The sequence below is a fragment of the Gambusia affinis genome, linkage group LG23, assembly GCF_019740435.1.
Source record: "Gambusia affinis linkage group LG23, SWU_Gaff_1.0, whole genome shotgun sequence".
Taxonomy (NCBI): domain Eukaryota; kingdom Metazoa; phylum Chordata; class Actinopteri; order Cyprinodontiformes; family Poeciliidae; genus Gambusia; species Gambusia affinis.
This window is the reverse complement of record NC_057890.1, coordinates 264,908-278,026: the sequence shown is the minus strand read 5'-3', so window position 1 is coordinate 278,026 and position 13,119 is coordinate 264,908. Positions and strand designations below refer to the sequence as shown.

At 40.1% G+C, this 13,119-nt stretch overlaps 1 protein-coding gene across 1 annotated transcript; it reads right to left on the bottom strand.

Moving 5' to 3' along the window:
* Nucleotides 1-2,377: 2,377 nt before the first annotated feature.
* aebp2 (AE binding protein 2) lies at nt 2,378-7,625 on the bottom strand. The gene is made up of 8 exons (XM_044107550.1): nt 6,993-7,625; nt 4,986-5,217; nt 3,647-3,754; nt 3,387-3,573; nt 3,178-3,302; nt 3,037-3,104; nt 2,816-2,929; nt 2,378-2,728 (listed from the first exon to the last, which is right to left on the bottom strand). The coding sequence occupies exons 1-8, from the start codon at nt 7,496-7,498 to the stop codon at nt 2,716-2,718; spliced, it is 1,353 nt and encodes a 450-aa protein (XP_043963485.1). The 5' UTR covers nt 7,499-7,625; the 3' UTR covers nt 2,378-2,715.
* Nucleotides 7,626-13,119: the final 5,494 nt, after the last annotated feature.

Here is a 13,119-nt window from a genome sequence, read left to right as displayed (position 1 = left end):
GGTCTTTTTTTATAGGTTACCCAAAAATATAAAAAGTACACAGTAAGTGAATCTTACAAAAACTACATCTCATTCTACCTTTAAGACAATTTTTGGCTACGAAATTGTATTTGTATTTTGAAATACAATTTCAAAAACGAAACTATTTTGTAATAATAGTTATTTCACAGTTTGGCCATTTTTCAATATGCGTACTTGCGAAACGTCATGGACATTGGTTTTATTTTTATTAATTTATTTTATTTTATATCAACATGTTTATTAGTCATGAAAAACAATATTTCATTCTTCAGAAAGGAAAAATATCCATTTATTCAAGAATACTTAAAAATAAAATTATAAAAAGAAATAAAGTACTACTTGATTATTGCTGGAAAAAATTTATAATTAGCATGTCAGCCCAAAAATTATTTTCCATTTTTAACATTATTTCCCACAACTTTGTACAAATCGATTTTGAAATGAGTAAAATTTTGCCAGACTTGTGTCTGGCAAAATTTTACTCATTTCGTTGATACATAACGTTGATACAGAGTTTCTGTTTTTTGTCTTTTTATAACAGACCAAAAACAACAGCTGTCTACAAAGCAATTAAAAAGTTCTTAATGGTTGCGCAGAAAAGGAACAGAGGATCAGTGGTTTCAATATCGCGTTCACAAAATGTGCACGTTTTGTGAACGCGATAATGTGATAACCTTGTACATTTTCATCTATCTCAGTAATAGGATCTATGATGATGATCATAACAAATCCTGTTCTTCAAAGACTGACTTCAAACTAGGAGCAATAGGAAAAGCAAAGATATAATTTTAGTGATCTTATAATTGGCGGACACACATGCGCCAACGGGGTAATCACAATGCACTGTAAGCTATGTAATGTGTTTGACCAAAATCCCGGACGATTTTTAAATTGCCCCCGGACATTTTTTTAGGTCTGAAAAGTAGGACATGTCCGGGAAAAAGAGGACGTCTGGTCACCCTAGTTTAATCCAATTAGCGTTATTTCCTCCATGGCTATGGTTAATGTAGATTTGCAAATTAATACAATGAAAAATGATTGGAATTTAAATGAAATAGGGATAAAGACTGATATTTATTTAAGAACTACATATAATAATTACCTTAAAATTTATACAGATGGTTCTAAGAATTTAAAAGGATATGTGGGAATAGGAATATATATTCCAGAGTTTAAAAAATGTATTTATAAAAGAATATCAGATCAATTGTCGGCTTTTACAGCAGAAATGGTGGCAGTTATATTAAGCTTGCAATGGGTGGAGGAGATTCGACCAGACAGGGTGGTGGTGTACACAGATTCTAAAGCAGTAGTGGAAAGTATTAAGGGAGAAGGAAATAATAGAAAAGATCTGGTATTAGAAATTCATCATATTTTATTTAGATTATATAGGGGTGCCATTGATGTTTGGTTTTGTTGGGTGCCAGCACATGAAGGAGTAAAAGGCAATGAAAAGGCAGATAAATTAGCTAAAAGGGCTTTAGAGGGGGAAATAACAATTTCAATTCCTTTTGGGAAAGGGGAAGGAAAATCACTTATTAAAAGTAAAGAAATGGAGGAATGGCAAAAAATATGGAATGAAGATAAGAAAGGAAGAAGATTATATGAAGTACAAAAGTCAGTTCGAATTCGGAGCATTAATGAAAGAAACAGAAGAGAAGAAATAATAATTAAGAATAGGTCATACCTACTTAAATGACATGCTTTATTTAATAGGGAGGAAAAATAGTGATAAATGTGAGATGTGGAGAAAAATAAAATGTAGAACACATACTGATGAACTGTAAGTCATATGAACTCGAAAGGGAAAAATTACAGAGAAAAGAAGAAGCTTTTATTTTCTTGTTACCTCCTCATATCCTGTGTTCGTGCCGAGCTGCGAGCTTACAAAGTTGTCTTGTTTGTGTATTAAAATATTCAAAATGTCCTAAAAAGTATGTTTGTCAGCCTCACAAGTTGTTATATGTTGTTCCCCAACTGTTTTATGTTTAGCGCAGCACTGTACTGGGTATTTAATTCCCACATTAATGACATTTATTGAGTTTACCTTACTCAATGGTTATTGAGGTTATTTTTATTCTTTTGATTGGTTAAGGTGTGTGTGGTGGGAACGCCAGAGCCCAAGAACTGTGCTGAGAATATTCTTGTTTTAAACAGAATAAAACTGGCCTACTGCCAGCAGACGGGGTCCTCTGCTGGTTCCACAACGAAAGTACAGCAGATGAGTCAGAAGAGGGCGGCTACACATACACACACACACATAAATATATTAGGGTATACATATATACCCTAATATGTTAATGCTTATGAATTAATGATAATTAATTAAGACAATGAGAACAAAGAAACAACTGTCTGTTTGAATGTAAACATGAGCTCATTTTGAGACTTTTATTAAAAAGGTCTGCATCAGCTACATGGGAGTACGAAAAGTGTATAAAAATATATTACAAATCTTATATATTTACAACTGCCTCTCTCTACAGATGCAGTCCATTTGTTTTTCACTCTAGCTGTGTTACCTAAAACAAGCAACATGCTTTCTACAAACTGCACCTAATAATACTGGTGGCCAAAAAAAGCCAAGGAGACAAGTTACTAAATTCCTAAAATCCTCCTGGATGAAGAAGAGGAAACTTCACATGGAGCTGAGCAGAAATGTCTTCCCCTGGTATTTCAGCAAAGTTGAATTCATCAGAAGAACATCCTGAGGAGAAAAACAGGCACAAAAAAAAAGATTTTAAAAAGTTATTTTCAATGTTTTTTTGCAATGCAATTCCATGTTCACCCTTGCCTGTAAATGTTGGGGGCCAGGAGGACAGCTGTGTCCGTCGGCAGCTTGGACAGATGAACCACCTTGGTCTTCAGCTGCAGTCTGTCGCTCTCATTCACCCACACGTCAGGCAGTCTGATGCATACAGGAACACTTTAATGTCACTGAGTGGAAACTGACAGACAACTGCTAAAATGACCAGTTATGAGAACAGTGGAGTTTCTGGGGGGTTCAGGACTTACATGTCTTCAGGTGTCCAGTGTAGCAGCACCTTCACTTTCCCAGAATCCTCTTTTCTCCTGGCTATCACCTGGAAACCAAAAGAGAGCAGTGGTGAACTCATGCTGTGGTATCCTGCTCTGAGCGCCAGAGAGAGAACCAACCGTGCTGTGGAAGACCACACTGTGTCCGTTGCCCTGGCTCTCAATGTGTGTTGCCAGGTTGAGACATATGGCTCGATGCCGGATGGCCTCCATGGTTTGTGCATCAAAGAAGTCATGAGGTCGAGCTGAAAACAGGTGAAGAATCTCATTGTGAGACTGACTGATGTCAGCTATTAGACTGAATTCATGATTGTGTGTATCAATCATACGCAGTGAGCGTCTATATTTGTTCCTGAGTTTCCTCCTCTTGATCAGACCAGCCTTGGATGGAGATTCCTCCTTCACTTTGCCCTGACTGGATGTTTTGGAAGAACCTTGGGAACTAAAGTGGGTGGGGACGTGGCGTGCCAGCCCCCCCTGTGAGGCAAAAGTGGCATTGCAGCCACCAACCACACACTGCAAGAGAATGGACAGTTAGTTGGAGGGGGAACATGAACCTGATGTAGAAGCTGCAGATGTGTGATGTCACCTTGAAGGGCTTGTCTCCGCTGTGGGTCAGCATGTGTCTCTGCAGCCAGCTCTGACTGGTGGACGGAGTGTTGTACACCTTGCAGTTCTTCCACAGGCACACAAACACCTGAGTCACAGAGAGCTGCAGCAGTCAGCATTGGTGGAGCCTGAAGCACAGACTCCACCAATGCTGATATTTAGAGCTAATCTCTCAAAAGAAAGGGAATGGGGGGCCAATTTATTGATGCACCCCTAACAAACATCATCAACAAACATCCTCTGCAGCTGTGCACCAACAATCACTTTATGCTGTGGTCAGCATTCAGGTAAACAGCTGTCATGTTCTACCAGAGTTATGAAAGCCATAAACAGGTTTTTTACTGCAAAGTGAAAACTGACCTCTGCTAAATAATGACAAAAATACTCCACCAACAATAAGTGACAGACAATCAGATTGAAAACTAGAATTGACTGCAAATGTATGTCTAAAATATGAGGACCAATTGTCCTAAATCTACTTTGTAATGCAGAAATGTAGACAGACCAGATCCTCTCATCTTGCACTGACTGACTACAGTTTTCTGGTCGATTACAATTTTTAATAACTTGATGTAGCAAGTCCAATTTTGGCCAATACTGATTTTTTTCTGAAATGTAGCAAGAATGTCACAGAGTTGGTGGGTCTCAGTCAAACCTCTCAAAAGAGGACAGTAGTTGATATTTAGAGCTAATCTCTCAAAAGAAAGGAAATGGGGGCCAATTTATTGGTGCACCCCTAATTATGATCAACAAAATTTGGCCTTTTTATACAAAACAATTTACAAAAAAAGAAAAAAAAAACACTGCAAAGTGAAAACTGACTTCTGCTAAATAATGACAAAAATACTGCACCAACAATAAGTGACAATATAAATATTGTATTGAAACAGAAAGTACCTTCAAAACTAAACTTAATCTGGGACTCTATCATGATTACAGTCAATACAGAACAAAAATGTTGATTTTTTTTTTTTATCCACCTTTAATGCACAGCTAAGTTATCTCATTATGAACTGCTCACAGTGTGAGTATACACACGCTGTATAGGCCTGGCAGGCCACCAGGCTTTATTTGCTAAGGGTTTTTTATACACCAGGAACAGTGACAGAAAAGACAGAGGTTTAGAACTGGGTGAAGAGTGTGTGTGCTTCACACACAAACGGGTAAGTTTGGAAAAATTATCACGCCTGATCATACCGCCAGTTTTTTGTAAACTTTTCAACATGAAAATATGGTGGTCTGTGTCAACCCTAACGCTGACAGTGTGAGCTACCAGAACCAGCAGAATTCAAGTCAAACAGACACACACATAGACTGACCCCTCCTCTCTGTCCGTCCACATGCATGGCTCGGATGTGTTCAGCCAGGTCAGGGCTGCTGGAAAACAGCAGCTGGCAGTCATCCCAGCAGCAGGTGTAGTTCAGAGATTTGCTCACAGCAGGTCCAGAGCCTGCTACTGCCGCTGCCCCCCCACTGTGACCATTGAGCATGGCAGGAGTGGAACGACCGCTGGACGCAGTGCTCTCTATGTCCATCAGGGTGGAGCAGAAACTGGAACAGATACAGGAAACCATAACAGAAGCAACAAAGAATGGCCTGAACTAAAAGTTTCATCATGATGTTTTGGATACAATGCTACATTAGCAACAATGCTAATGGGTCAATAACACTTGACCATTACTGTTCAGGAAGTCAACAATCAAATCCCAATTGATTCAGATGATCATCTTGTACAGAGGTGAAAAAAATGCTAATCCTACTTTAATAATTTCATTTTATTGAAGGAAAAAACTAAAAGTGAACCAACTTTGTCCCTGGGGCGGGGAACCAATCCCAACACTAACTTCACTAATTAGCCACATTTATATAAAACCTCAGTTCTGTTTCTACACTCAGACCACATTAATATCACATCTTGATATTTCAGTCTTTTAATTCTTGTCATTTAGATAATAGCTACAAGATAAGAAAAACCCAAAATGCAGAGACTCAAAATTAGAATGTGAAAAATACCAACAAACTCATGTTGTCACATGTTAATCACTAAAAATGGCTGCAGAAGTTTCTCAAGCCTCTTGAGGTTGTATCTTAGGATACAACCATGGGGAAGACAGTCACTGGCTGCTTCCACAGAGATTGCTGAAGAAGCTGGTTGCTTGCATGGTGCTGTAAGCAGTTTTCCAGCTATGGAAAACTGAGTGGAGGGAAAAGGTGTGGTAGGAGAAAAATTAAAAAGTTTGGAGAAGCTTCTGACCAGAGTCAGAAAAATTCAATTCTTTTCCTCTTGCTTGGTGTCCAAAGCCCCTTTTTGAATGAAAATAAATTCTGCATATAGTTTGGAAATCAAAGTGCCAGTCTGGCGGAAGAGTGGAGAGGCACAGATTGCATGTTGCCAGAGTTAAGTTTCCAGATGTCCTCTGACTTTCTGAAGTCACAGTCAATGCAGCCATCTATCAGGAAATTCTAGAACACTTCATGTGTATCAATGGCATGCTGTATGGAGATGATTTAATTTTCCAATGGGCCAACCTTAAGGTACCAAAAGCTGCTCCACTGACCATGTGCCAATCCTGTTCTTAAGGGCCAAACTAGAACTTCAAGAGGAGGATGAGAAACCCCATCCAACATGCTGATGATGTGATGCAACCTGGGTTTTCTGCTCACCACAGCAGAAACGATGCCTCAGGTGCACCGATACAGTAATTTATGTATTGAGTATTCAGACTTCTGAATATGCTTTTCAGAAGTCTGTAATTTCTGTTTAGAATATTCTGTTTTGTTTTACCATATTATAATTTTTTGAGACATTAAATATTGATTTTTTTATAATCTGTTATCAAAATTTCAAGTAAAAAACGTAATCACAGCTTCACTTTCTGAAATGGGTAACAAATTTTCTTTTGATTTTCTCAGTTGTACTTTCAGAAAATCAGATGTTTTTCTCAGACATCAAGGCCTTTCTAGACCACATCGGTTATGATTGCCTCTGAGAAGAACTTTCTGAAAGTCTGTCTCCGGATCTCTGACTGCTGCTTACTTTCTACATCAATTCAAACTAGTTAAAAGAGCAGGAAGTGTTACTGCGGATTTAAAGGCATAATCACATGGTAAATGTTATCACTACATGTGCGTCACATGGTACGGCATACTACAGTGTTATGATACAACGCGATCATTATTCTTAAGAAATAATTTCTTAGGAAACACAGACAGTCACCCTAAAAACTTTATTAAACGCTTTAGGTTGTGAACTTGGACCGTGTGGTCTCCGAAACATCTCTGAAACGCAAGTGAGCCTTCTGCCTCCTTCTCCGGCTTTTACCAACCTGTCCTCAGAGTCCATGCGGCTGAGCGGTTCTCCTTCAACGGAGTTCAACTCCACGCCGACCCACCTCCTGGCCGCGTGTTCGGCCTTTCCCGCGGGCTTTGTGCAGCCGCGAGGCGCTGAGCTGCACACGTTCTCCGCTTCTCTTTGTTCTGCTTTCAGCACTTGCGAGCCCTCTTGTGCGGAGTCTGTGCTGCTCGCTAGACTACCCTGCGCAGGGCTTTCTCCAGGTTCGCCGAGTTTAAAGCCACCTTCAACATCGTTGTTGCCCGGCTTGCTGTGAGGCGACGTACCTTCCCCGTCCATGTCGGAAAAGGGCGGCGGGTTGTGCCCGGGCCCCACTGCCGTACAACTGCCGCAGTCCTCGGCTGGTTTGTCCTCGTTGTTGACACCCGGTTCCCGTTTGGGGTCTTCCGCGGCTTGTCCCTTCAAGCTGGTCCAAGAGTCGCTTTGTTTGGATTCAGACTGAGAACCGTGTTCAGTCCCTTCAGCCCTCATCTGAGCCATTTAGCACAGAACACGCGCTGTTTTTGTAATGTTTCGCGAGAAAAGTTTACCCCGTGCTGCTCTAAGCTTCAAATGTAAAGCAAAGCTGAGGGTGGCGTGACGTCATAAAAATTGTGGCGAAAAAGCTGCTCTATTTCAGAAGATGTTTCACTTGGTTTATAAAGGAATTAGCTATTAAACAGACTACCCACAACGAATTCAAAACGTTTAGAAAAAAAACCGTTTCAAACAAGTATTCTCACTACCTCCAACTGATGGCTTCTAAAAGCAGCAGACTTCCTTAAATTTTAGTTTGTTGCTTTAAGCAGTAGGTCTTACTTATCTTATTAGGCAGTGACTTAGTAAAAACGAGAAGACCAGACCATGGTCTCAAACTCCAGTCCTTGAGGGCCACAGTCCTGCAACTTTTAGATGTGCCTCTGTTGCACCACATCTGAATAGAATAATTAGGTCTGGAGAACTGGTCTACACAAGGAGGAGATAATTAAGTCATTTCATTCCAGTGTTTTATACCTGTGGCACATCTAAAAACTGCAGGACAGCGGCCCTTGAGGTTGGAAAAAAAAAAGTGAACTTTTGACAGAGTGAAGCATCTTCGCTCACTTTAACGTTCTATTCTCTCATTTCCACGTGTTTCAACAAACAGATAAGGGAACCAAACTAGAGGAGTGAACGCGGTGATGTGATGAGCCTATTTATCGAGTGTTGGTTGGCTGTTTCTTTCTAGGGGTGTTGCTGCAGTGCTCCCTGGTCCCACTCAGGGCCTGGCAGATGCGTAGAACAAATCAGTGCAAGGATTCATAACGTTCTGAGTAGAAACAAAAAAACTTAACTCTTTGAGCTTAAGAGGAACGATCAAAAATCAGCACACTACGGAGCCCTCTAGGGGACATGGGGAAATAGTTTTCTTTCGCGTCAGCTCGCAAAACTTTTGCGTTCTCTCGTAATAATGTACTAATTAGTTCATGCGGCATAATTGAAGCCTTTCTTACTGAGACCACATATGGAGTTTTCATGAGGTTTTTTCACGTATCTTAATATGAAATACCTGAAGTTTTATATGTTTTTATTTAGGGTAGAAATGCATCACAAACCTATGATATAAACACAAACTTTCCATTTTTATGTCAATGTCAATTTAAAATTTCAAATATATACACATTTGAAATAAACACGATGAAAACGTGTTTATTCTTTAGTGCAAAAAATGATTGAAAATCAATTTATTCACTGCATGTCTGTTTGTGTAAGGTTGAGATGGAACCTTACACAAAGATAGACCAGAGTGGGAAAATAGTACAGATAACGAGAGTGACGGGAGCAGTGAAACATCGAGAAGTGAAAGGATGAGTCCAAAAAGAGAAAATTCATCAGCGAAGGCAGGTGTAGGAAAGAAGGGAAGACTGGGGAAAAACTGTGATGAGTCTGCAGAAGAAAATGAGAGAGAAATAAAGGAGTTAGTAATAGGCCATCTGAAGCCAGCGGGGCGTGTCCGATGAAGCCCCGCTTCGATGTTTGTGTCGACTTGCAACGACACAAGTATCGAGGCCTCGCGTTGCATGGGTCACGTGACTGCTTCATTTTGCTTTTCAAAATAAAAGCGTGATGAGCCGCTGTATGTATGTGATCGCATCAGAGGAGTATTTGTCTTCAGCAGTGGCCGAAATAAAAGGAACCTTTTATAGTTCATGTGTATTAATGATTTTGATGATGGCACTCATCAAAATGTAATGGTTGTTATTGGTTTTCTCAATTGTTGATTATGGTATATTTTGTGACTTCATATTTGTGTGCTTTTTATTATGTAAATCACTGTGAAACTGCACTGTTGCTGAAATGTGCTACACAAATAAACTTAGAGCCAGCAAGAAGACTAAACTCTGACATCTGGGAAGACTTCGAGAAGATCTTTCACAAGATTCTTAAATAAAAATAATTAAACCCTTCACCTCCAAAATTTGCACCTTCTTGAAATTTCCACTATTTCTTTGTTCTGCAAAGATATATCAATCTTGCACAGCAGAAACAGACTTAAAGCTGTTGGAAGAGTAAAATTCTGGCTGATGAGTAAAAATATGAGGGATCAGATCAGAGAGCCAACTAGGAATAAAAAAAAGAGAATTTTTGACGAATTTTAGTTTTTCAGGAGGCAAATCAAAACTCAAAGAATACTGTCTGCCCCAACAAGCACTGCACTCCAAATACATTAAAACAAATGTCTATTGTTAAATCAGTCGGTGACAAAAGAAAAAAGCCACTGTCAGGGAACATATACCAGGATTAGCTTGGATAGTCATTTGAATAACTAAAAAAGATTAGTTAAATAGGATTTAATTGACATCCATCCATCCATCCATCCATCTTCTTCCACTTATCCGGGGTCGGGTCGCGGGGGTAGCAGCTTCAGAAGGGAGGCCCAGACTTTCCTCTCCCCAGCCACTTCATTCAGCTCCTCCAGAGGAATCCCAAGGCGTTCCCAGGCCAGCCGAGAGACATTGTCCCTCCAGCGTGTCCTGGGTCTTTCCCGGGGCCTCCTCCCAGTGAGACGTGCCCGGAACACCTCACCAGGGAGGTGTCCAGGAGGCATCCTGACCAGATGCCCGGACCGGTACAGCGCCTGCTTGACGGCAGACACTGCGCCAATCCGCCTGTCGATCTCCCTTCTTCCCCCATTCATGAACAAGATCCCGAGATACTTGAACTCCTCCACTTGGGGCAGGACTCCCCCCCTGACCTGAAGAAGGAACTCTACCCTGAAGAAGGTACTTTACCCTCTACTGATCGCCAACCCAGCCGCTTCACACTCGGCTGCGAACCGCTCCAGCGAGAGCTGCGGATCACGACCTGAGGAAGCCAAAAGGACCACATCATCCGCAAAAAGCAGAGATTTGATCCTAAGGCTACCATAACGGATCCCCTCAACACCCTGGCGGCGCCTAGAAATCCTGTCCATAAAAGTTATGAACAGAATCGGTGACAAAGGGCAGCCCTGGCAGAGTCCAACTCTCACTGGAAACGAGCCCGACTTACTGCCGGCAATGCGGACCAGACTCTGACACTGGTCATACAGGGACCTGTACCAATCAAGGAGTCCTTGATTGGTACTCCTGGAGAACTCCCCACAGGGCTCCCTGAGGGACACAGTCGAACATCTTCTCCAAGTCCACAAAACACATGTAGACTGGTTGGGCGAACTCCCATACACCCTCCAGGACCCTGCTGAGGGTATAGAACAACTCCTATAGCTAATGTTTGGGAAATGATTAAGAAAATGAGGGGAAACATACAGGAGAGAACAAAACCAAATCTAAAACATGAAGAAGAAACAACAGTAACAAATGAAGGGAAAGTTGAAGTAATGGCAAGAACATTTGCAAAGATCCATAGTTCAGATAATTTAACGGAACAGGAGAAATTTAGGAGGGAGCAGAGAAGAAGGGCAAATGAGTTTATTTTAGAAGGTGGAACAACTCCAGGTAATGTCATGGATGTTTCTTTTTCTATGCAAGAAATGAAAAGAGCAATATCTAGAACAGGATTAACAGCACCAGGAAAAGATCAGATATGCTATATTATGTTAAAACACTTAGGGAATCAAGTTGAAGGAAAACTTTTAGATTATATAATAAGATCTGGAAAGACGGAAGATTACCTTCTAATTGGAAGGAAGCAATTATTGTGCCAATTATTAAACCGGGAAAGGATCCAACAAACCCTTCTAGTTATAGACCAATTGCTCTTACTTCATGTTTAGGAAAGATTATGGAAAGAATGATAATGGAAAGGATTACATATTATGTAGAAAGTAAAGGACTTTTGTCTTCATGTCAAAGTGGATTCAGAAGAGGAAGGAGTACAATGGATCCAGTTGTGTGTTTGGAGTCAGATATTAGAAAAGCTCAAATTAATAGGGAAGTAGTAGTAGTATTTTTGATATTGAGAAAGCATATGACATGGTATGGAAGGATGGCTTGCTTATAAAGTTATATAAAATGGGGATTACAGGAAGGGTGTTAGGATGGCCCTTAGCGGCTGGTTTACAGAGGAGTCTTGAGGCAGAGAAATAGTGCAAACCAACCAGGTGTTTATTTTCCAACATTTAACATAGAAACAATCCTGCTTACAATGGCCATGGGTCTCAGCAGCAGCCACACCTACTAACCTGCAATGTGGCCAACATACAGGTTTTTATAGTCCCTGGCTGCTCCCATTAACAACCCCACCAAGGAACAGGGTAGGACAAAATACCTATATACAGACAATCTTGACAAAACAACTAAATCTTCAACATAATCATAACAACACTCTTCATTTTTAAGCTGCCATTTCATTTCTAAAATACCTTTCTATAAATATAAATCCAATCATTAAACTTCTAAAATACATAGTTTCATCGCTCCCCCTTTTCCATCTGCATTTGGTCTCTTCCGGAACCTTTATAAGGTGTTCAGGCCCCCGGGGAATCTTTTAGCCTGAACACCCTGCAGAGGAAGAGACGGAGCCATTTCTACAAACATTTCAGTGTATTTCAGACAACTGTCTGTAACTACAAGACCCATCCATTTGTTTGTTTTATTTTAACAGGACACCATCAGTTCCAGCGGAGGTGCCACTGGACAAAACACAAACAATAAAATACTTCAATTTGTATTTGTCTCATCATTCAACCCCTTTCAAGTGTTTTTATACCAGTAATGAAAACCTTCATTACAAAGGGTTTATAATTGGATTAAAGATTTTTTGTTGAATAGAGTTATACAGCTATAGATGGGAGTAACAAGATCCGATAAATATAAAATTGATAATGGAATTCCACAGGGAAGTATTATCAGTTCTTTATTATTTTCAATCATGATTAATGATGTTTTTACAGAAGTAGATCAGGATGTCATGCAGTCATTATTTGCTGATGACAGAGCTTTGTGAAGAAAAGGGAAAAATGTAAGAATAGTGTATGAGAAAATAGAGAATTCTATTAAATCTGTTGAAAATGGGGTTATAACTGGGGAGTTAAATCCTCGGTAAGTAAAACAAAGACTGTTGTATTCAGTAGGAAGAAAATTGAGGAAATTGATTTAAAAATGTATGGAGGAAAAATAGAAAAAGGAAGTAAATTTTGTTTTTTAGGAATTATGTTTGATTTCAAGCTTTTATGGGATGATCATGTAAAGTTTATTGAAGGGAAAAGTAAAAAAGATATAAATATAATGAGGTGTTTAACAGGGTGCAAATAAAATTACTTTAAAAAAGATATATATTGCTTTGATTATATCATTATTGCATTATGGGTGTGTAGTTTACAGGCAGGCTGTGAAAACAGTGATTAGTAAGTTAGAAGTAATTCAGAATCAGGGCTGCAGAGTGGCGCAGTTGGTAGAACTGCTGCCTTGCAGCAAGAAAGTCCTGGGTTTGATTCCCGGCCCGGTGTCTTTCTGCATGGAGGTTGCATGTTCTCCCTGTGCATGGTGGGTTCTCTCCGGGTTCTCCGGCTTCCTCCCACAGTCCAAAAACATGACTGTTAGGTTAATTGGTCTCTCTAAATTCTCCCTAGGTGTGAGTGTGTGTGTGAATGGTTGTGTGTCCTGTGTGTTTTCTGTGTGGCCCTGCAACAGACTGGCGAC

Bases quoted from the DNA above. Each gene is read 5' to 3' on its own strand.
- aebp2 (XM_044107550.1), bottom strand. From the start codon at position 7,498: ATGGCTCAGATGAGGGCTGAAGGGACTGAACACGGTTCTCAGTCTGAA. The intron at 3,755-4,985 runs GTCAGTCTATGT...TCTGTGACTCAG, and splicing joins TGGACGGACAGAGAGGAGGG to GTGTTTGTGTGCCTGTGGAA. The intron at 3,574-3,646 runs GTGACATCACAC...ATTCTCTTGCAG, and splicing joins GCGGAGACAAGCCCTTCAAG to TGTGTGGTTGGTGGCTGCAA.